Source organism: Ambystoma mexicanum, chromosome 13, assembly GCF_040938575.1.
Source record: "Ambystoma mexicanum isolate Mex_15411 chromosome 13, UKY_AmexF1_1, whole genome shotgun sequence".
Lineage (NCBI taxonomy): Eukaryota > Metazoa > Chordata > Amphibia > Caudata > Ambystomatidae > Ambystoma > Ambystoma mexicanum.
Genome location: NC_090938.1, coordinates 644,649,302 through 644,672,981, shown reverse-complemented (window position 1 = coordinate 644,672,981; position 23,680 = coordinate 644,649,302). Strand labels below are relative to the sequence as shown.

Sequence of the window (23,680 nt, the reverse complement as noted above, 5' to 3'; positions counted from 1 at the left end):
AGATGTATCGCTCTCTATCTACCCATCTCTATCTATCTCTATTACCCAGCTGTATATCTCTAGCATCCATCTATCTACCCAGACGTATCTTCCTCTCTCTTTATCTCCCAGCGTTATCTGTATCTACCCATCGCTATCCCTCCTATCTATCTAGTTTTCTTGATATAGCCATGTCCTATATATTTATATATCTACCCATCTCTCTTCCGCTATCTCCCTATCTGCCACCTGCCTGCCCATCTTTATGTGTCTATGTAGGCACCCATCTTCTATCGGCCCATCTCCTATCTCTCTTTCCCCTCATCTCCACATCTGTCTCCCTCCTATCCTCTATCTTACCTTGCGCTCTCGCTTGCTCGTCTCCACCCACCTGTCTATCGCGTTCACCTTGTCACTCTGGGTTTATCTCTTCCTCCTCCTCTTCCTATCCCTTACTTTTCTGTCTCGTATAGCAATGTTCGCCTCTTCTACGCGCCCAATGCGGTTCTGCCTGTAGCCCCGTTCTGCCTGTAGCCCCGCTTTGTTCTCCAGTCCCCCCCATACCCCCCCGCGGTTCCTGGCTTCTCTGCAGACTACTCCCCCGATCTCTTCGGCGGATAGAAGTTATGTTCGCCACCTTGCTCTCGGTGTTTAATGAATGTGCGACCCCCCCCCCGCAATAGCCAGCACCCCAGCGCCTGCCCCTTTCAGAGATGTCGTTAAGTTGGCAAGAGGCTGAGAATGGGAGCGATGGCTGCAGCATCCCTCCCCCCCCCCCCCCGCGCCTCCATGAACTCTGGCTGAACCGTGCGCTGCTATTGAGTCCTGCGCTCCCTATTCTGCGCCGAGCCCGGCTCAGGCCGGGCAAAGGCAAGGTCATGCCGAGGGCTTCTGATGGGAACTATCGCAGACCACACAGGTCCGTGGCCTGCCTGCGAGCCCCGGCCGGGACTCTGCGTGGCCTGCACCACCCCCAGATTCCCCGCAGTGCTCCATCATTACAGTGCAGGCACCCGACGGCCCGAAGCAATGGGCCTCTACAGGTCTCCCTGCCAACCCCTGCTTCCCCGCTGTAGAATAGTGTGTCTTGCCGGCTCCAAGCAACCTGCCCTCCACCAAAGTAAACTGTAAAGTGTGCGCCTGTTCCAAAGGACCTGCCCGCCTAGAAGCAGCGCGAGAGAAACGACAGAAAACTCCACTTTTACACTCCTCTACATATGCCCCCCCCCCCGCCATGAACGAACATTACCAGAGAAACACATCTAAAAAAAGCCCCTGCAATGCATATTAAATTGCGCACTGCAGTCATGCGTGGAGGGTGTGGTGTAATCGGACGTGTGTGTGAGCCGCGTATCGAGAAATTAAGGTGAAAACAGTTACTGCGCAGGACTCAAAGACGGGGACAAATGCGAACGAACTGTAGCACGTTAGGCGAATTTACTCCACTTTCTAAAGTGGAACTTGTATTCAGGTGCGTAAAAGTTCAACAGTGCAATGCGACAGCGTATTGCGAAGTTTCATAAAGTTCGTATTTTTGAATCATTCATGTGTCACTGATCACTGGACTAGGGGCACAAGTCTTCATCTGAAACGCCCTTTAAAAAGTCCTTGCTTGCTGTCGATACCCGCCAGAGCAGGCGCTAAACCCCAAAAGACCCCGCCCTATAGAAAGAAGCCCATTCTAGAACCCAGCGACGGGTTTCCACCATTCCTCAACCGTGGCAAAACCCCAAAAATAATTACACTCAAAAAGTGGGTGCCCCGTCGAAGGGGGCCTGGGAAGCACTAACCACAAATGACACCCAGAGCTTTCGGTCCATACGCCACCCCTTTACACAGAAAGAACCCATCCTAGCGCATATAGCACGCAGTCACGCCAGACTCGCGAACCCAAAACCCGTGAAAAAGCATCTTCTATAAAGATATCATTCTGCCCCTCCGCCGCACAGCCCAGCTGTGGGCACCAGCCTTGCACAGGGGTAAGAAGCATATATCTGCTGGACTTACGTGGGGTACCGGTGCCGGGCCCATCCGAACCGGCTGCGAGGAGCTGTGAGGAGCAGGAGCGGCGTCTGCAGGAGTACTCCTCATCTGGGAAAGAGCTCACCCGTCCCTGCCCCTTTACACGCCAAAGCAGGCAGTTAAAGTGTCACTTAACATTCTAGAGAATGTGAAATATATTGTACAATGTCAACTCCCCAAAACCATAAAACTAACTTTATGGTCCTCACGTGACTTTTGCGAGCCAGTGAGGGGTATCTGCCGGCGCCCTGGCCGCTTTTTACGAGCTAACTTCTCGATAAAACCCTATCCATTTGACATCTAAATGTCACAGCTACTTTTCCAAGAGTTTGGCGTTGCTAAATATCAGGAGGGCGCGGGCGTTGCGGGCCTGGGCGCGACAGAGCTCCGCGGAGCCGCGCCAGGGCCTACTTCGGACCTCAACGTTGGTAAGTTTCCTCCATTCCAACCTAAGCTCTCTGTTATTCGGACAGAATTGGGGTTTTGTGAGGTGCACTCTCCTTGAAAAAGCTGGGTGGTACTGCACTTTGGTGGGTGTGGGGGCCCACGGAAGGGTGGTGATGAGCGTGGGAGGGTGGTCTATGCTTGTACAACTTGGATACACAGTTGTACAACTTGCCTTCTTCGCACACTTGAATGCTCAAGAAGGCGACCAGGGGCCCCGCGCAAGCATCATCAGTTTGGGGGTGCCCCCTGACACTTTGGCCTCCCGCAAGCACGGGCTGGGTCGCCTGAAGCCTCTGGACTTGCACGGGGCGTCCGTCCTCGGACATGCACCCCGCCTCGTGGACCCCTTTCATGCGTTTTGTCTCTTTTTTCCGGGCCCAGGGAATTGGTACGTTTTCCTAATGGGCAGCATTCGGCAAATCAGTTCGTTTGGACTCGGCACAGCAGCCGCCCTCTTACCTGGACGGGGACTGGACCCAGGGCCAGCAGCACGTCAAGGGACAATTTTCAACACACACGCGCCCAGGGCAGCAAGAATTATCAACAGGCACCGAGCTTATATATTCATTTTTTTATTATCATTATGGTTTTCTTTACTTCCAGTAAAACTACAAACAAATACAAAAGCGATTTGGCAAACAGACATGACATATGTCCCCTAATTACACGTATCGTGTTCTTCGCTCTTCTCCACGTCCTTTTCAGTTCTTGGCCACTTGGAATTTCTTCGAATATTTACAAACCTTGAACCCAGCAAAGATGATCCATCGTTTTCGTTTTTTGTGTGTTTTTCCTTTAAGTGAAATGCATCCACGTCCATGAACAGGACTGACAAGCAGTCTGAGACACAACAAAAGCCTGGGCTGCAGTTGGGACTAAATTCACAGACTAGACAATTAATTGAGAGGACAAAAGAAAAGGACAAGAGCTTTTTGAAGTCATTTTTTTCTTTGCTAGAGTAGTGCAGAGACCTCCCTCGGCACCCACCAACGTTTACATGGGAGGCAAGAGAAGTCAGAAGCTGTAAACTTAAATAACATTTTTTTAAAGAACGCATTTTGTTACCAGTCGTATAAATAAGTTATCACATTTAAGAGTTTCGGATAAACATGCTAGCTCTCCGGAGGCCATCGAACATAGACACTAACACAAACACTGAGGACAATCACGGGCATTTTAGGAGCCTGTGGGAAGGCATCTTGAGGGTCTGGAGGGGTGGGGGGGGGTCAAAATGATATAAAAATATAACATTCAAACAATAACCTGTGTTGGCAGTAGCACATTGTTGTCCCAAACATAAGAGGATCATGCCAGACAGCCGCAGCAGCGCCGGGAGTGGAAGGAGGGTCCCCCGTCGGGCCCCCTAGGGCTGGAAGGCGCTGCTCGCGGTGGCCAGGCTCATGCTTTTCAGCTTGTTGTCCTTCTTCCACTTCATGCGCCGGTTCTGGAACCAGATCTTGATCTGGCGCTCGGTCAGGCACAGGGCGTGGGCGATCTCTATCCGCCGCCGCCGGGTCAGGTAGCGGTTGAAGTGGAACTCCTTCTCCAGCTCCAGGGTCTGGTAGCGCGTGTAGGCGGTGCGCGCCCTCTTGCCGTCCGGCCCGGTCATATCTGCAACACAAACAGTGGCACTTTCAGGCACCTGGCCGGGCGCTCAGCGCTCTCTTTATTTCCAATAAAGTGCAGCTCTTTCATATTTACACGTGAAAGCCTGGCAGGAAAAGTGCGCCTTTTGCTGCACTTGGAAATGCGCACCCCACATCCTTTTTAAATCTAGATTTAAAGGTGGTAACGCTTTTAACTGCACAGCCCCCTTGACAGATTGTAGCTCTGCACCCCTAGACATTACAATTAAATACAATGAATCCCTACATACAGATTGGACAGCAGCGTCCACTCCCGAGGTTTGCTTATAATGTTTTACACTACGGGGCAATTGCTATGTGCTTTAAGCGTTCTAAAAAAAACTGTCAAGCCTCCCTCCTATCCGCCGCCATCTACGAAAAATACAGGGGTGCCCCACGTCGGTTCAAACTCAGAAGGGGGAAATATGACATTGTATACGTTTTACAAGAAAAAAGAGGGCAGTACCGTGGCTGATGTGCAGTTTCCGCATCCAGGGGAAGATCTGGGGCGCCTGCCCGTCCGGGGAGGCAGCCGAGGGGTTGCCGGGGAGCTCTGGCGGAGCCCTGGGCAGGAGGCTGCTGCCGCTGCTCCGGGGAGCGCCCTCCTCCGCCTCCGACGAGGCGCTCGTCTCCTCCAGCTCCGTGAAGTGGCTGGAGCTGCCGGGGGTCGCCTGCTCGGAGGCGGGGGACGCGGAGGAGGGCGGCTTGCTGGCGCAGGGCAGGGGCTCGGGGGAGGCCATGGAGCAGCTGGGCGCCTGCCGGAACCTGCCCTCCTGGGCGGACGGGGGCGCCGGCGGGAAGCCGCGGGAGCTCTCGCCCACCGCCCCAAAGTGGCCCGGAGAGGCTTGCCGGTTGACGGTCAGGTCCATCCCATTGTAGTTGTACCCGTAGGAGCCGGAGTGCATGCTGCCCGCCGCGTCCCTGTAAGAGCCGTTCATGGCGCTGCCAGTCCCATAATTCAGCAACTGGTATTCGGGGCCATTCGGGTAGCGCCCCGAGAGCGAGTTCACAAAATAAGAGCTCATTTAGGGGATTTTGGAGGCCTTGATTTGTGGATCGTGGTCGTTATAACCCTTCTGCTTCGGGATTTATGATGAATTCGTGAATTATAGCCTAGCACTGTACTTCGTTTTGCTATGTATGCGGCCAGATATGGGGGGTGGGGGGTGCGCGCCGCCGAGTCACGTGCCTTTGTTGACCAGTCGTAAATTCTCACTGATGACCTCAAGAGGTAATTCATGCTCTATGGTTACAAATAGTGACGATCTGAGAATCGTTAGGCCCCAGTCACTGCGAGATTTCCAAAAAAAGAGAGAGAGGAATGGGCCGCCTTCTTGGCGAAGCGCGCCACCTACCGGGGGAAAGAGGAAGGACACGTGCCGAGGAGACTGGCAGTTCCCACCGTGGACATGTATATATATATATGCCTCTTCATGTGTAGTATGCATATATATATATATATATATATATATATATATATATATATATATATATATATATATATATATATATATATATATATATATATATATATATATATATATATATATATATATATATATATATATATATATATATATATATATATATATTCTATCGCGTATCGAGATAATCCCACGGAATGTATATATGTGTAGAAATGGAAGGTCTATGTGTGTGTAGAAGTATCTATAGCGATCTGCATACGTGTGGCATGCAGGTGCGTGCATTCACACCCGTGTGTGCGGACACACAGAGCTGCGATTTAGCCAGGTGACGCGGCTGTCAGCACGCAGCCATTCACTTCCTTTGACCTGCCCCCCTAGACTGGATCGCGAGTGCACGCTCGTGTTATTCTTCTTCTTATACTTAGTAAAAGGTATTTAAGGCACCCTAACGTGACGTCCACTCGCAAATGACCCGCACACCACGTAAGAGGTGTGCAATATGGAGTAGGCTGAGAGAAACCCGGGGTGCCCTGGGAAGGCCACCGCCCTCGCAGGCCTTCCAGGGCGGGGGGCTAGGGCTCACCTCCTGAACCCCGAGCCACACGCACGCCCACGCTCATGTCGAGTGCTCTTGGGGGCCGGGGCCGCGCCGGGCATTCTCGGGGGCCCTGAGTGCAGTTTCCCTTCCTGCCGTGGCCCTTATCTGTGAGATGGAGATGCGGCCATGCGGGGATCTGGCCGCTCTCGCCCCTTTTAAGTCGCGCGGCCATGTGTGTTTATGGCTCTGATAATGGCCGGCGGGGGGGGGGGGCTCCTGCAGCCCTGCCTGGCTTATGCTCTGCTGCTCCGGAGGGGACATACCCCCGGGGTGCGGGGCCCCTGGAGGAAGTGATGAGACCAAGGGCGAAAGTGCCGCAGCTCAGCTCCGGCAGGGGGGGTCCCACCACCCCTCTAAAATGAAAGCTACTGACGGCTTTCCGGCGACGGGCTACGGGACGCTGGGAAAGGGCCTTGCGGCGATTCTGTGCGGTGGCTGTGGGGCTGGGGGCGGCGAGGAGACCCCATAGCCCAGGCACAATAAGGGACTACCAATAGACTCTTCGGCCTGAGAGTGTTCCCAACACACCAGATTATGCATTAAAAAAGAAATGCGTGCAATGCATGCGCGACCTCGGCCTTGTGTTTCGCGTACGTGTGAAATATGAATTGGGGTTCAGGGTACAGAGCTTAGTTGGGGATTTCTCCCGCCCCGCCCCCAGCGAGAGAACGGAGGAGTGGGGGTGAGAATGAATACACAGCGCTTCGAGCAGCGGAGAGTCGAGTGCTTTTACTTTTCAGTGCAACTTCCGTGTTTGCAAAATTAGGGTTATGCCCCCCAGCCGCCCCACCCCAAAAAGGCATATCTTCCCCATAAGAGACAGACTCGACACCGTAAATCACTTCCGATGCATGTTTTCCGATTTATTGCACCACTCATGGGTTCATTGTACTCCGTACACACTACAAACAAATACAACACAAACAGAATTCTGAGAAGCGGCCACCTGCCGGGTCCTCTTCGGAAGTGCTGGTCCAGTGGGACATTCCAGTGACAGAACCACCCCCCTCCCCCCAAACAAAATCAATACGCCCGGCGTGCACGGGGAAAAAGGGCACACATCGCAGCACTGCCTTTAAATAATTGGGTTGCGGTTCCCGACCAGCCACACCAGAAAAAGTCCAAGAATAAAAGTATAAAACAAAACAAGTTCCTCATGGCACAAGACATATATATATATATATATATAATTCAGGAAAGCACCAGGTGCAGACTTTTCTTGTTAAGAGCCAGTCCTTTTCATGAATCTTCCCAGTCTATTATTTTTTGTATTTTTATTTTTTACAAAGCCACAGCAGCACTTTGTGCTTTTTGTACGTTTGCTCCAGTTTATGTTGCTTCTTCACTGCGAGGGCTGCTTGGCCCCCTCCTCCTCTGGGCTCAGTTGGGAGGAATTTAAAAGTTTGTTCTCCTTCTTCCACTTCATGCGCCGGTTCTGGAACCAGATCTTGATCTGGCGCTCGGTCAGGCACAGGGCGTGGGCGATCTCTATCCGCCGCCGCCGGGTCAGGTAGCGGTTGTAGTGGAACTCCTTCTCCAGCTCCAGGGTCTGGTAGCGGGTGTAGGTCTGCCGGCCCCTCCGGCCGCTGGGCCCGAACGCTGAACCTGTGGGGACAGACAGAAAGTGCAGCCTGGGTTAGGAAATGAACGTGCGAGGGTGCCTAGGAGAGCCGGAGCTCGGCCTCGGAAAGCGCTTCATATGGTCTCATTTGGACACGATGTCCGATTAAGAGGAGCCCCCACCCTCCCTATTCAGCCCATCCTTTGCACCATTGCACTTTCTGAAACTTGCTAACGCTAATCCTTACAAGTGGATCTGCTTCGGAAGCCATTTATATAATTTCCTGCAAAATGTGTTCTCCTCTCCAGTGTTTAATCGAAGGACACGCCCCCCCCCCGACCCCCCAATTATTTCTGCTTGTCCCACTTCCTGTCGCTGACCTAGCCCGGGATCGGAAGCTGTGTACAGTATTCTGGGGTGTCCCTGCCCCGGAGCCCCTTCTATGCCTCGCCCAGTTTGGGAGCATTCTGCCCCCTTGTGCCCTATCGCAGGACCCCCACGTGTGATGTGAACATCCCTGGTCGCTGTGAATGATGGGGGGGGGGATCGATCGGACCGAGAGTGCAGAATACCCTGCCTCTGCACTAACTGAGCCAACACTGCACGGCCTCCTCGGCCTAATGGACATCCATCTGCATTTCCAAAGCTGAGAAAGAAGCGAGCGCAGCCCGGGCACGGCCACCTGTCTAATGGACGAGCCAGCACTTACAAGAAGCCATGCGTCACTCTAAGGAGAGGCTTTTCATTACATGCACGAGCATAATTAAAGCGATGCATCTTATCCTTCCTAGTGCCTTAAATGAAGTCTAAAATCTGACCTCCCTCCCCGTGCATCTGCCCGCCTGTCAATGCACCCCCGGGCTGCCTACACCTGCCCGCGAGGCGCTTATCTGTGCATCTCTGGAGCCGCCCGTGCGGGGCAGCAGGTGCGCGAGTGCAGTGCTTATGCAGTGTCAAAATGCACGCGAATCTGGCAGCATGCACGCGTGCATGCATCCCCGCACACTGCTGCTGTGGGGCTCGTGCTCCCATGAACGTGGCAGGGGAGAGTTGAAGTGAGGCAGCCAGAAGTTGGAACTCTTAGAAGCAAACTTTCTGGGGGAGTCGCGGGCGGTGGGGGGGGGGGGAGCGGGAAGGGGAGACTCACTGTTGCAGGAGTTCATCCTCTGCATCCACGGATAGACGGGCGTGGGGCACTTGTCGTCGTCCGGGTCCCCGAACAGGGTCTTGCTCTGGGCGCAGTCGGGCTTGCGAGGGTCCTGGGTGAAGTGAGGCTGCTGCTCGTCCAGGCTGGGGAGGTAGCAGGGGGGCTCCTTGTCCCGGTAGAAGGCGGCCGCCCCATACTCGCAGGCAGCCTGGCGGCTGTAGACTGAGCTGGGCGGCTGGTAGTAAGCGGGGGCCGGGAAGCCCTTCTCCGGCACACCGGCCGGGAAGTGCCGGAGGGGGTCCCCATATCCCGAGCTGGAGTAGAGGGGGATCTGCCCGAGAAAGGACTCCTGCCCACCGGGCAGAGACACCGGGAAGGCAGAGTTCACGATGAAAGAGCTCATGGGGAGGACGGAGCGTTATGATTTGTGTGTTTTATAGGGCAAGTGCTCGGCTATTAGTAGTTTATCGGAGACTGGGTTTTAGCTGAAGGGGGGTGGCCGCTTGCCAGTGAGGGACAGAAGGAAACCGCACCATCTGATCAGCCAGCTGACCAATCGCGAGAGCCCGTCATAGCAAAACAGCACCCATGAGGGGAGCTGCAGGGCACCGGGGACCCCCCGGATCACGGCAGCAGCCGCACACGCGCGCACGCACGCACGCACCCCCCCCCCCCCCAGCAGAAATGCTGTTATCCAAATATCTGCTATCTGCCAGACGTACATCTCAAAGCGTTCAAGGGGTTTGGACTCAGTGTCTGGACCAGAGGCGGGGCCGTGGGGGATGGGCAAGAAAAGTAAATGGTCTTGTCTGGAAAGTGAACCCCCCCCCCCCCCGAGTCATTCCAGCTCCCACATAAAAATCACGGAGGTGTCACCAGCTGCAATAATCACTACAATTAAAATATATTTATTATTTCTAATATCGGGCTAGCGCAAGGTTCGCATCTGTTTAATACACCTTCCCCGCATGAAACCAGTCGGCGCATCTCCCAAAATACCCTCCCCACACCCCCAAAGCACATGGATCTGATTATATTCCGCTTTTTGCTTTATTTCCCCTCTTTTGGGGGAGCAAGGGCTGCAGGGGGAAGCCTTTGTTTTATTACACCCCGCCCCTGCCCCGGTGTTTGGGTGGGCCAGCAGTGCGAAGCCCCTGCGCCGATCATTTGCCGGATCCATAAAATCCGAACTGGGCTCTAGTCAACGGGTGACGAATGGGGGCATCGATTAAAGCGGCCGGGCTGGGCAATAAACAGGCGCTTTATGCGGACGCCTGCCCGCCCCCACCCATGCGAGGGACCCCGCCGACCCTCCCTGCCCCTCAGTGCGCTGGAGTGCTCCCAGCATCTCCGTGCCACCCTGCACCATAAGGGGCTAAAAAAAAGTTTGCGAAAAGTCAAAGGGCCTGATTCATCAAAACATTTTTCAATTAGATTTTCGGTAAATCAGGCCCCTAGTGTGCAGACATCTATACATGTATGTTGGAATTCGGGAAGTTCCTTTATCACGCACCTTTGAAGCTGCCCCGCCCTCCGCCTCCAGCCCCTAAAATACACACCGGACGGGGCGACTTCCAGGGTATTAAGTGAGTGCTAATTATTCCATAGAGCTCGGCGTGGGGCCGGGGGAAGCGCAGGATGCCTGCGAAACCGCCCCCGCCCCGGCGCACGCCAGCCGGCCAGAACGCGCGGAAACGGCTGCGGCGCAGAGGAAGTGCCATAGCCGGCCGCCCCCGTTATAGGCGCTTTCTGCCGACCTTTGCCTTCCTTTGTGTGACGGGCCGGGACCCAGAACTGCGTAGATCCGCGTCGCCTCCCATCGGACCAGGAGCGATGCCCGTCCAGGCGCCCCCTCCCGTTAGCTCCGAGACCTGGCTCCAGCGCCCCACGGATAAGAGGGTGCCATTCGCTCTCAAACTTTTCACCGTGGACATTGGGGCCAGTCTAGGGAATTGCAGGATTGCCCCCCCCCCCCCCCCCCCCCCCAAGCAACATACTGTAACCATGAGCGTGAACGCCCCCCTGCCCCGAGTGACTTTTCTAAAAGGTGGGTTCTGAAGTGCATGTATGTGCGTATAGGCCGAAATACGGGGAGATCTGATGCGAGGGTTCGGGGGACATCTGTGGTAATGCTGGCCACATTGTTGACTGGATGTCGCTACCCGCCCCGCAGGCGCCCAACTTTCTCCTGTGTGGTTTCTATCCGCTTTAACTTGAGGCCGGAGTCTGCTAACCCGGGTGTCGTGCGATGCCACCGAACCCCCGACTGCCGCCTGCGCCGAGATTTACACGGAGGACACTCGCCCCCTGACATCCGAGTGTGCCTTCATCTTGGCCACTTCCAGTTCTCTCCAGTTGTGATTCTGATAAAGTGATTCTTTTTATGATATGTTAAGGCAAACAGTTCCTCTGGTGTTTACTGAATAATGTGATGATACGCAGCGCTGCAGTTTCACGAGTCCCAGCCTGTTACTGTGGAAAGGCAGACGGCATGCGTGCCCATGTATGGACGGCCTTCGGAATCATGCTATAAAATGAATTCACATGCACACACGCACGCACGGCACAAAAGCATTTTAGCATAATGTATAAAGCAGGGCGAGAAAGGCGCCTGCCAGCCCCACTGTTGTTAAGAGAGCGCTCTTGGAAACATGAGCACTTCAAAAGTTTGTCGAACAGCTAATTTGGTTTCCAGACAAAAAATGGGACGCTTTCATCCCCGGGCTGCAGGAATTCTTTGCAGGGTGCTACGGCCTGGGATCTTATTGGGGGCAATAAAACGTGGAGATTGACAGGACATTCCATGGCAACATGCACCAGACCAGAGACAGACCCACCCACAGAAACCAAGTGATGTGTGTGCTTACGTGTATGTTATGCATGTGCCAGGGTCTGTGTGCGTGCTGTCCCTGACTCGTGCAGACACACTTATTGAATATGTATTGAGGTGACACAATGGGACTGATTCACAAAGCTTTTTTTTCAATTGGAAAGTCTTCTGATTCAAGCGCAGTATACACACACCTTAGTGTGTATGTGTACGCACAAACGCACACCCCACACATTCAAAAATATAACATTGCGCGCACACACACAACACGTATAGGATTGTGTCTCTGTGTGCATACATACACAAAGACACACACAGTAAATACTCATTTATTATTATTTATGTGTAAAGATATAATTATAAAATTGGCACGCGCACACACAGTACAAACACGATGTAAAATACTGTGCACACACAACACATGGTTAATACGTATAGGATTGTGCCTCTTGTTAATGAGCATTAATGAATCATATTTTTAATAATACAATCGTGCATTAATAGGAATATGCGTGAACTTGCACGCACACCTGATATTGTGGCTCTAATTTAAAAGGTGTGCAAGCGTCTTGAAATGTGCACACACTGCCACCTGCACATGTCCTCCGTCATAACCAGTAGATCGGCATTTAAAGACAGCATCGATGCACATCTGTATGAAGACTCACTCACTCACTCACTCACTCACTCTCTGGTGCAACGCCGCACTGCCTGCTGCCGTCCCTGCGGCGGCTTCCAGCGCCACGCACCGTGCATGGAATGCCACGGCCAGCACACGAACCTGCCAAACCAGTGCCTTCTTAAAGCGCAGCTAATAATTAACACATGCGGACAAAAAAAGCCAGCCTAGGTTCGCCAGAGCGCCTTCCTTATTTTCTAAAATGTGCTTTGAGACCCAAAAAGTATCCGGTCCCCTAATGAGCGTTTACATGTGCACAATTCAATTACTTCATTCAATGGTTTTACAGAATTAGACATGTTTTTCCCTCTCGGCCAGAGCGTACGTATTATTTCAAAAACGCGTTTGGTTTGTTTCTGCATGAAAACAACGAACAAACGAGTGTCAAATAATGAACTGCGACTAGCAGCAGGAATCGCCCTCGATCGGTGTAAAACTGGCACGAGCACGCATCTTCTAGCCCGAGCGCGAGATGCCAACAGAACCAAACTCACAGGGGCCACTTCTTCTGTCCGTCCGCGAGCAGCCCATTCATTCTCTTTCCAACAATGCACGTTTCAACATACTTTAAACATCACAAAATAGCTTTTTGTGTGCAGTGTAATGTATTTCCCTTAGTTATAGAAATAGGTATTCCCGGACCAAAGCATCACTAACCAGCAGAAAACGGAATCTCGGGAAGCGCAGCGGGCAGCGTTGGAATTTGGCAACTCCAAAAACAGCGGCAGTGAAAACTTCACCGGTAGATGGCAGCAAATAGCATGGTTTGGACGTGGATGTTTGAAGGCCATTTATAAACGCAGAGGCGCAGAAAAATGGACTTTCATTTTAAAAACCAAAATAAACAAGACCCCATGTTTACACTACAGGAATTCCTAAATTACCCAGTAATCCATCTCCATTTTTTTTAAAAGGCAAACTTTTTTGCCGGGACTGGAGGGCGTTCACTCCTCCCTTGCCTAAGAGGGAGTGAAAGTGATTGTAAGAACCTCTCTCCACTCTGTGTCCTATACAAGGGGCTAAGACGAATCATTCCACATCTCCGCCTACACAAGTCTTCTATTACGCATTAGCAGTAGCATGTGCGCCCTGCCGAAGGAGATGGGTCGCACATGGACAGGGGCGGGTTTCTACGTGCGGCCATTAGCACTCCTCAGGCGCTAATGGTGAGGCACGCCCTCCCAGCGCCAGGTGCGGAGCGAGTGCTGCTGGAATATATGCCAGAGGTGTACGAAAGTGGCGTGTACCTGCGTGCGCAGCACGGCGTAAAACCATCACACTTCAAATCAAAATATTGTTACTAACCCAATCCGCCCTTGTGGCAGTGCACATTGTTTAATTGCGCATGAGTAAATAAAAAGGCGAAGACTGGAAAGCCTTAGCTCTGTAGGCGCCCCACTTGGCCACAGGCTGCCGCCCGCCCCATAAATTGCGTCCAGGCCTCTCTGTCAGTGGCGTGTTGCTGCTGCATCGTCCTTGCGAAATAACACGCATCTTTCCTTGTTTAATTACAGTGTCTGCGCCCCCCCCTCCCTAGCGCCGAGACGAGGTGTGTCTGCTGCCAAGGCGCGTCCAGAAAAGCAGAGGGAGACCAGGCACGGCCGTGCCCCCCCCCCCCCACGCAGCCAATCCAGGGGGGAATGCCCTTCAGCAGTGGGACAAGGACGCAAAATAACCAACTGCTCAGAAAACAGCCGTCCACAGTGATGTCAGCAGGTGTTGCGTCACGTGGATCGCGCGAATACATGTACACGTAAAGCCCCGCGAATGCATAGAAACCAGTATCGCTAGATGTACGTGTCAATAATGAAATGTGCAGCATTCTAGAAATAAATGCAATTGAAAATAGGCGGAATGTTGTTTCTTACCTTTCATTTGCAGGCTCGCGGGAGGAAAGGGGGGAAAATAAGAGAAGCGGGGCATTACAGTGACAAATAAGGTCCCAACCTGACCGCCATTGCTGTCCTGTCTGTCTTCAGGGTGGCTGCTCGCGCTGCTGTCATTTGCATGGCGAAATGGAGTGACTTCCCGTGCCTGCAGGAGCTGCCACCGCCACCCTGCCATGGCTGCTGAAATCCCACACCAGCAGGCAGGCAGGCAAGAAGGAAGGAAGGAGAGAGAGTGGGAGAGAGAGAGGGGGGAGAGAGCGCCAGTCTGCCTTCCTCCCCAGCAGCAGCCGCTTTCCTGGGTGCCTCTCTGCCCCTCCGTCCCCCCTTTCAGCCCCACGGTGCCCTACCCGGTGGCAGGCACTGGAAAGGGGAGAGCCCTGAAGGAGGACAGTGCTCCGACCCCAGGTGCAGTGGCCAAAAGACTGCTGCAATCTACCCACATGGGAAATCATAAAAAGTTCATGTTCACGGCTGCCCGTCCACATGACCGGCCCTGGCCAATCCCAGCTCGCAGCCACTCATAAAGTTCTAGCACAAAGTTGTAAATTTTCATAAAACAACAAGGAATTTATGGCGTTTCTTCATGACTGCTTCAGCGGCAGCCCTTTTCACAGGCGCCATCTTTCCTTAAAAAACACAACGGAACGGTACATTGCAAGCACGGCAAAAGCCTATTTTGGGGGCATTTCTGAGCACCTTGCACGGATTGCGAAATTATAAGAAATGCGGAGATGGGCCGGCTCGTGTGTGTGTGTGTGTACCGAGAGCACACACGTGAAATGGAGGAACACAAAGCGGGCTCCTTTACGCGAAAGGGGTATTTTCTTGGCGCGGGAGAGCGCAACATTTCTCATTTCATAACCGGGGGCTTATTTGCTTTAAGGGGTATCCCATAGATCGAGGATATGGCGAAATGTTTTCCTTTCACAAGTGGGGGTTTTTATTCACATAAAGCGGTACTCAATAGGTGAGGGATAGCGTGCAGCATTTTACTTTCACAAGTGGGGTGCTTATTAGCGTAGAGGGGTATTCAATAGATGGGAGATATGGCGAGAAGCCTTGACTTCACAAGTGGGGTGCTTATTCACGTACAGGGGTATTCAATAGATGGGAGATATGGCGAGAAGCCTTGATTTCACAAACGGGGTATTTATTCACGTACAGGGGTTGGGGATATGGCGAGATGCCTTGAATTCACAAGTGGGGTGCTTATTCACGTAGAGTGGCGGGAGATATGGCGAGATGTCTTGATTTCACAAACGGGGCTCAGTGGAGGCGCACAGATAACTCGTGTCCATTTCCCCGATATTCGTCGAACATGCGATATTATTGTTTAATATGAACATTTTCGCTACAGTGTTTGGAGGAGAGCAAGGCAGAGGCTCTGCCTGTGAATTCTTATTATTTCAAGCCTGCTGCGAGACAGTGAGGGCCAAAGCCAAATTTGAGGTGCTCTGCGGAAATAAACAGGGTGCTGCGTCTGGAACATTCTGGAAGAAGTGCCGCAGAGCCGCCATCGCTGCGACACTTTGGAGGTTGTGTACATTTCTCGGAGGGGGCTATCTCGGTCGTGAGACAGAGATGGGGACACTTTCGTCGTACCAATGCCTGGGCACTGCTGTGTGGCATAGGGGCGAGTAGGAGGAAGGACTAATTTGGGCCCACAGTGCCAGCTGCGTAGAGTGACTGTGCACACAAAATGGCGCCAGTGGACTCAGAAATGACGCAGCTCGGCCACCAACACGGACATGAAAGTACGATATTAGGCGTATGAACAAAATACGGGTGTGCATAATAATTAAATACGGGACACTTACCCGGCCAGTGTGCAAGGTAGGTACAGGGCCCACTCGCTATCGGGAATCGGCCGAATCCAAAACGTCAGATTGCCATGGAAAATTCCTTTGGCGCCTTTAATATATATATATAAAAAACCTAGCCTGTGGGTCAAAGGCAGAGCCTTAAGCCACCCCTATATGCCTGCGTTTGAGTTCACAAGACCTGAGACGCGCTCATACGTAAATGCTAATAAGCTTCTATAGCTATAATTAGTGAGTCTCTGGCATACATAGGAGGCGCACAGAAGTACAAGGTATATAATGGAGAAGGTGTATATATATATATGATTAGTGAGTCTGCGTGGCATACATAGGAGGCGCACAGAAGTACAAGGTATATAATGGAGAAGGTGTATATATATATATATATATATATTTAATCAGTGAGTCTCTGGCATACATAGGAGGCGCACAGAAGTACAAGGTATATAATGGAGAAGGTGTATATATATATATGATTAGTGAGTCTGCGTGGCATACATAGGAGGCGCACAGAAGTACAAGGTATATAATGGAGGTGTATATATATATATAATTGCGTGGCATACATAGGAGGCGCACAGAAGTACAAGGTATATAATGGAGGTGTATATATATATATAATTGCGTGGCATACATAGGAGGCGCACAGAAGTACAAGGTATATAATGGAGAAGGTGTATATATATATATATATATATATTTAATCAGTGAGTCTCTGGCATACATAGGAGGCGCACAGAAGTACAAGGTATATAATGGAGAAGGTGTATATATATATATGATTAGTGAGTCTGCGTGGCATACATAGGAGGCGCACAGAAGTACAAGGTATATAATGGAGAAGGTGTATATATATATATATATATATATTTAATCAGTGAGTCTCTGGCATACATAGGAGGCGCACAGAAGTACAAGGTATATAATGGAGAAGGTGTATATATATATATGATTAGTGAGTCTGCGTGGCACACATAGGAGGCGCACAGAAGTACAAGGTATATAATGGAGAAGGTGTATATATATATATAATTGCGTGGCATACATAGGAGGCGCACAGAAGTACAAGGTATATAATGGAGAAGGTGTATATATATATATATATATATATTTAATCAGTGAGTCTGCGTGGCATACATAGGAGGCGCACAGAAGTACAAGGTATATAATGGAGAAGGTGTATATATATATATATATATATAATTGCGTGGCATACATAGGAGGCGCACAGAAGTACAAGGTATATAATGGAGAAGGTGTATATATATATATATATATTTAATCAGTGAGTCTCTGGCATACATAGGAGGCGCACAGAAGTACAAGGTATATAATGGAGAAGGTGTATATATATATATATATATATAATTGCGTGGCATACATAGGAGGCGCACAGAAGTACAAGGTATATAATGGAGAAGGTGTATATATATATATATATATATATTTAATCAGTGAGTCTCTGGCATACATAGGAGGCGCACAGAAGTACAAGGTATATAATGGAGAAGGTGTATATATATATATGATTAGTGAGTCTGCGTGGCATACATAGGAGGCGCACAGAAGTACAAGGTATATAATGGAGAAGGTGTATATATATATATATATATATTTAATCAGTGAGTCTCTGGCATACATAGGAGGCGCACAGAAGTACAAGGTATATAATGGAGAAGGTGTATATATATATATATATATATATTTAATCAGTGAGTCTCTGGCATACATAGGAGGCGCACAGAAGTAGAAGGTATATAATTATATATCTATAATTAATGAGTGTGCGTAGGAGGCGCACAGACGTAGAGACGTATATGCACATAAAGGTGTTCGCACGCACTCTATTTATTTATTTGCTTTGCCTGCGCGATTTATATATACCTTAGAGTTATATACATCGTTCTGTTTTGACTTCAAATAGGGCTGCTTCCTATTTATTTGCCAACGAGCTATCGAAAAAATATACATTGCTCCAATGTGACCGAGAATTCTTCTTCTTTTGAAATACTTGAATATTTCTTTACATTTATGAGTTGAATATTTTTGGGAAATTAACTCTAATTCTATGTAAAAAGTACATTAAAATCCGCATTCCTGGTCTCTGAGGGGTAAAGCGCTTTTTCCGGCCTTTCATGTGCGCTACAGTGCAGGAGTTCGCCGCTCAAATGGCCCCGCATAATGTGTCGCACGCCGCTTCATTTATTTAGAGCAATATGCCAAAATTGTAGATTCCAAGTGCATTTGATTTTATATATGTGTTTGGAAAAATCAGCCCAAATCGATTTTTTTTTCTTTTATTCGGAGTGCTATTTACAGACATCAACAATGTAAGTAAATTTAAATTCAAGTAAATGTAACACACATAATTAAAAACAATTGAGTAAACTACCATTAAATAATTCGACACAACTCGATATACAACAAATTCATACTTAACACAACAAATACATTTATGGATATGTTTAACAATAAAGTGGTCCAAAGTTTTTTTTTTACACTTTCTAAATTGTAAACACCTGGCAAACACAGCAACGTGGGGAGACGCAAGATGCACGAGCGGTACTAGATACAATTCACGTCATTATGTACATTCCACTAGTTTTTACGCTAAAGTACAGTTTCATTTCCTTCATACATGTTTACACCACATATCCTCTAAGTGCGGAAACAGAACACACACGTAACGTGTCATACTGAAAGAAAAACACTTCCAGGGGCGGAGATCCCAACAGGGAAAGTTTACAAATACTATTCAAAGAACCACATAGAAAAAACGCTTCTATTTTCTTACAGTCAGATGTAGGTAGGTAGGTAGGTAGCTAGATTTATTTCTCCGTTCTATGGTACAAAAGACTAAATCATAGGTAGCATTTTTAATTTCAGCGTCAGGACACAGGGCGATGACACAGGTCTTTAAAGGTTTTTTTGGGGGCGGGGGAGAGGGGGTTCCAGGTTCCCTGTGTCCTTGGCATTACGCGGCCGCCCTCAGTCCTCCTCGTCCTCGGTCTTTTCCGGGTGGTTGGAAGTCCCCGACGTCTTGTTCTCCTTCTTCCACTTCATGCGCCGGTTCTGGAACCAGATCTTGATCTGGCGCTCGGTCAGGCACAGGGCGTGGGCGATCTCTATCCGCCGCCGCCGGGTCAGGTAGCGGTTGTAGTGGAACTCCTTCTCCAGCTCCAGGGTCTGGTAGCGGGTGTAGGTCTGCCGGCCTCGCTTCCGGTCTGTGCCTGCAAAGAGCAACAACGCAATTAATGCTCGGAAAGGCACTGCATTTGATCAGTACCACAAAACGCCATAACGTAGGCTTACAGCAACACATTAACTGGCGCGATGTTGTGCAAATAGCAAAGCGCACTTTAGCTGCCCGCAATAACTAATGGGAAGCCACAAAGCATACAGTTGCTTAAAAATGCCTCATGCCCGGCCTCAATAAAGCTCGAAGTTAGCAGGCTTAGGAGCTGAGTATTTTTGGAAAATGTGCATGTATGCATTGTGGATGGTGCATTTAATTGTTGGCCTGCTCCCGCGTTAAATTAAAAACGAAAGCACACCAACTCATCCCATAAAGCGGCAAAGGGAGCGGGCCAGAATGCCACAGATTAATAAGTTCTGAACTACATGGCACCGCGTGAGCTGTGATTGCTGGTGCTCAGATATGTGGGCGAGATGTACTGCAGTATTTGTGTTGCTTTATTGTGCATGGAAGTCGCATTTCATAACAATTGTTTTTTTTTTAATTCAACAGAACCATCCATGTGCCAGTCGCTACTCCTGACTTGCCCCTTTGCTGAACCGAACCACGCTGGACGAGCGCGGCCTGCGGAGTAGGGCAAACCCGCTGTCTGTATCCCCTGTCTCGTGGTGGGGCCTCCCAAGACACTACATCGGTGACATCGTGACCCGGGCGCTGCTTTAGTGCCCGCGCGATTGGGGTTCTTGATAAAATGGCGGGGGTCACTGGTGGGCGCCAGAACACATACTTTGTGGGCCCCCCTGTTGAGAGTTTGAGGGAGATCGTGGGCCAAAATGTGTGCAGTGCCGTGTGTCTGGCCCTGAACGAAACTCGCACGACGACACAAACTCGCACGACGACACACAGCGATTCCACTTCTTGCCGTGGGGCCCGAACATGTATGCACACCGTAAGCATGTTATTTCATGTGTAAACTGGCTCGAATCACGTGCAACAGTCCAACATGGGGGTCCTGCCTGCCGCTTGCTCCTGTGCTTTCAGTTTCTTCAGTATTCGAATAGCGCTCTCCTGGCAGCAAATCCTCCTTAGGCGGGGGGCGTATAATGATTCTGGGAGCCCCCCGGGTTGCTGCTCCTAACCCAGTTAGATATCAGTGTTAACATAAAAAATGGTGGTGCACGGCCATAGATGCGTGTGAAACATGTCACCTGTCTCCGCATTGCCCGTAAGAAACAACATCTTCGCGTTGGACAGAGCAGCTGAAAATGCAGAATGCACTGGGAAAGCGGCCGTGCTTTGCCAGGCAGAGAATCCTTTACCACGGAACACGCTCGGGTGAACATGTTTACAGTAAATGTCATTTCTTTAAACTTCGCCTCGCCGTTATTAATTGAAAGTATTGGACCGATGCACTGTCACTTGAACTGCGAAACAGCCACTATTTAAACTTCTGTGTACACGCGGAGTGCCTTCTACATACCACCCTGATTTTATATTTAACAAGAACCCTTTTGATTGGCTATGTAACGATAAAACTTCCGCCTGCCTTTTGTTTACAGGGACTTGCTCCGATGGCCTGGCTGTCCCTTCCTCGCGAGAATGTGCGCTGCCCCCTCCCCCCTCCCGTGTGTTAGTGCCATTAAAGCTGATTGTTGTCCTTAATAAAAGTGGTGTTTTCTGGTAAACGTGTCCCGTGTCATTTCTTGGGTGTTGAAACAAATGAAATGAAAGCCGAAAGACTTGCCGAGTCTGCCTGCAGTAACTCTCACAGGTCAGTGATGCGCGAGGGTTGGCGCTGGCGATCAAAGTGGGCCAGGGGGCTTTTTCTGCCAGAGGCTTTTAAAAGAAATGCAATTTGGAAAAACAGGAGTTCACTGGTCTGAATCCCACACGCATTGATCGCTCGCTGGGAGTAAGGACAGTTCTAGTTATTGCCTGGCTTTTGGGGGTACGCAAAAGCCTGGGAAGTGGGCTTCTTGGACAGCCCTGGCCAATGTTGAGCTCAGGGGGGCGAGGGGGCTCTGGACTGTGAGGCTATAAAAACAGGGGAGCCATAAGCACTGAGTCCGGGGCAAACTTTCAGGCCACAAGTTCGTGTGGAGCAGCCGGCCAGGCCCGAAGCCTGCTCTGTGCAGTGACAAATCATCACACAAACACTCCACTGCGGCCCTGTCGACACCCCATTCCAGTGTGCTTGCACCCCATCAACAGCCAGCACATGCGGCCAGGCAGAGCTTGTGCAAAACACGAGCCTCATTTACTAGGACAGAACAAAGGGCGCAGGAAACGATTACCTCCAGAGCTATTTGCCGTGGAATAAATCAGCAGGGGGTGCAGCGTGGAGGCCCGTACACACACTAGAGGGGGCTGTGCAAGCCAGGGACTAGCTCCGGTGTGCAGCTACACGTGTGTCCGTGTGTGTAGCTGCCAGGCACTGAAAGCATGCGGAACCCATTCTGTTATTGCATGCCTGCGTGCTTCTACTCTGTACGATAGTTCATTTCACATTCTTGTTGTTCTTGGCCTGTAAGAATGTCATTGTATTTTCCCGTGTTCTCTACCCCGCCTTGGAGCGACCATATCATACTGTCTCTCTTTCACACACACGCGCGCGCGTCTCCCCTGTTGTCCTTCTCTGAATGAATCACTTCGCAAACACTTGTTTTTTTGCACGGCCGCAGTTTTCTGGCGCCTTTTGTTGCTTTTAACGGTATTGGAGTATATATCTGCATTGGGGTGGGGGGGGGGGGTATGGTGGGAGGGGCAAGACCCCACAGCTCACATCCTCCCCCTTTCTGCTTCTGCAGCTTGGATCGAGAGCTGGGCAGAAAGGACCCTAACCTGCCAGAATGGGACTCGCTGAGGCCCATTGCATGCAGCAGGCCAGTTAGTTTCCAGCTGGCATTTCAGTGGGGTCTTTGGGGGCCACGTGCCCCAAATTAAGGTGCATGGGCCGATGACTTCAGAAACCTGGCCTGGGCCCATGCGTCGGGGTCTGACGGGCGTTCCGTTGCCTGCCGTCTAGTGGAAAGCCCCCCCAAAAAGCGCTCTGAGGCAACAGAGACGGGATTGGACGGGAGTCTCCCATAAAAACACGTGCGACGCCTTCGCCTGGCAAACAGCCTCGGCAGGAATAAATCCCTACGCACAATAAATATTTCCCCTGAAATGAAATAATAAAGCTGCTAATATTGTAAACCCACCGGCTATTATTTTGGCGGGCTGCATTTGCCGGAAGACGAACGGCAGGGGCGCTAATGAATATTCCAGGCTTTAGGGGGGTCCCTGCTTGCGATAGGGGACATAACCTGGGCGGGGGGCAAGGTTTGAGGGGAGGGGCCTACTTCTCCTGCTAGAATACTCTCTGCCTCCGAGGTACACCGCTCTCTGTTCCGCATAAGTCTCACCGTGGAGGGCTCGAGCGGCCGGTGCTAGTTACCCGAGGGTGCCCTCCAGAGGCCCAGCTTGCTACCATGGGGCCCTGTCCTCGCACCGCACTGGCCTCAGCCAGTCGCCCTGTCCTATATGGTCGTCCCGCAGAAGTCACCTTGGCGCGCACTAGTCACTCCCTGCCCGCTTTATATGCCCCGGTCATGTTTATCTATGCCAGCTAGAGTTGCACTCTTCTGTGCCTACCAGGACTATTTCCTGCATGCCAGAGTCCACAGACTCTGCCCGGGAGAATGGCGCCCAGGAGGCGTCCCCACCAGTGAGAGGTGGGCTTTCCTTTTCTCCTGCGTTAGAATGGCATCGTCCCCTACGGGTGCCTTGAACGAATACTACCACACGCCCAGATGTTTCCCCTTGCAGCTATTCTCTCGTGCCCCTCTCGCCCCCTCTTTGCCTTGGTCTCCCCGGACACGAGACGCCCCCCTCCCATCCTCCCTCGCTCCCGGGCGAGGATCCTTACCTGTGCTTCGCATCCAGGGGTAGATCCGCAGGCTGCTGTCCCCCTGCAGCTCCTGCTCCCGGCTCGGGTGGTCCTTGCTGCCTCCGCCGCCCTGCTTGGAGGGGTCGCCCCCCGGACACATCATGGACAGGTTCTGCTCGAAGGGCGAGCAGTGCATGTTGAACGACGCCGCCTCCAGACCGTAGCCGGCGGGGTAGAGCCCCGGGGGCGTCTGGGGGTGCAGGCTGCTCCCATTGCTGTAGAGGCCGGAGATGGAGGCGCCGTAGGAGGGCGCCCCGGAGGAGCCCGGCGCATAAGTGCCCGGCCGCTGGGGGCTGGAGGCGAAGGCGCAAGAAGTTTGCTCTGGGAAGACCCCGGACGGGAAGACGGACCCTGCAGCCTGGTACTTGGAGAAGAGCGCATTGGCATAATACAGTGAACTCATAATCCGGCCGGGTGATTTGTGGCGGGGACGTGTTAGTGTCGGTTTTACGAGGTACCGTGATATATTACGGAATTAAGAGTCCAGATTTACACCAAAAAGGACCCCCTTTTTCCTCCCGGACCATGT

At 51.2% G+C, this 23,680-nt stretch overlaps 4 protein-coding genes and 1 long non-coding RNA gene across 7 annotated transcripts in view; 1 reads left to right on the top strand and 4 right to left on the bottom strand.

Annotated features, from left to right (window-relative positions):
* Positions 1-14,621, bottom strand: part of HOXB3 (homeobox B3) — a 67,458-nt gene extending 52,837 nt beyond the window's left edge. The window contains exon 1 of one of the 3 annotated variants that reach the window (XM_069634602.1): positions 14,184-14,621. The gene's annotated coding sequence lies outside the window, so the exon portion shown is untranslated. Of the gene's footprint in view, positions 1-1,986; positions 2,854-14,183 lie in introns of those variants that run through there. The other 2 variants (XM_069634605.1, XM_069634601.1) reach the window with 2 other exon arrangements.
* Positions 2,320-20,905, top strand: LOC138521639 (uncharacterized). The gene is made up of 2 exons (XR_011283085.1): positions 2,320-2,429; positions 19,773-20,905. It is a non-coding gene; the product is annotated as an uncharacterized lncRNA (long non-coding RNA).
* Positions 3,005-5,540, bottom strand: HOXB5 (homeobox B5). Its single transcript, XM_069634609.1, has 2 exons — positions 4,540-5,540; positions 3,005-4,059 (listed from the first exon to the last, which is right to left on the bottom strand). The coding sequence occupies exons 1-2, from the start codon at positions 5,096-5,098 to the stop codon at positions 3,812-3,814; spliced, it is 807 nt and encodes a 268-aa protein (XP_069490710.1). The 5' UTR covers positions 5,099-5,540; the 3' UTR covers positions 3,005-3,811.
* HOXB6 (homeobox B6) lies at positions 6,937-14,177 on the bottom strand. The gene is made up of 2 exons (XM_069634615.1): positions 8,807-14,177; positions 6,937-7,703 (listed from the first exon to the last, which is right to left on the bottom strand). The coding sequence occupies exons 1-2, from the start codon at positions 9,207-9,209 to the stop codon at positions 7,441-7,443; spliced, it is 666 nt and encodes a 221-aa protein (XP_069490716.1). The 5' UTR covers positions 9,210-14,177; the 3' UTR covers positions 6,937-7,440.
* Positions 18,306-23,680, bottom strand: HOXB7 (homeobox B7). Its single transcript, XM_069634614.1, has 2 exons — positions 23,131-23,680; positions 18,306-19,254 (listed from the first exon to the last, which is right to left on the bottom strand). The coding sequence occupies exons 1-2, from the start codon at positions 23,552-23,554 to the stop codon at positions 19,013-19,015; spliced, it is 666 nt and encodes a 221-aa protein (XP_069490715.1). The 5' UTR covers positions 23,555-23,680; the 3' UTR covers positions 18,306-19,012.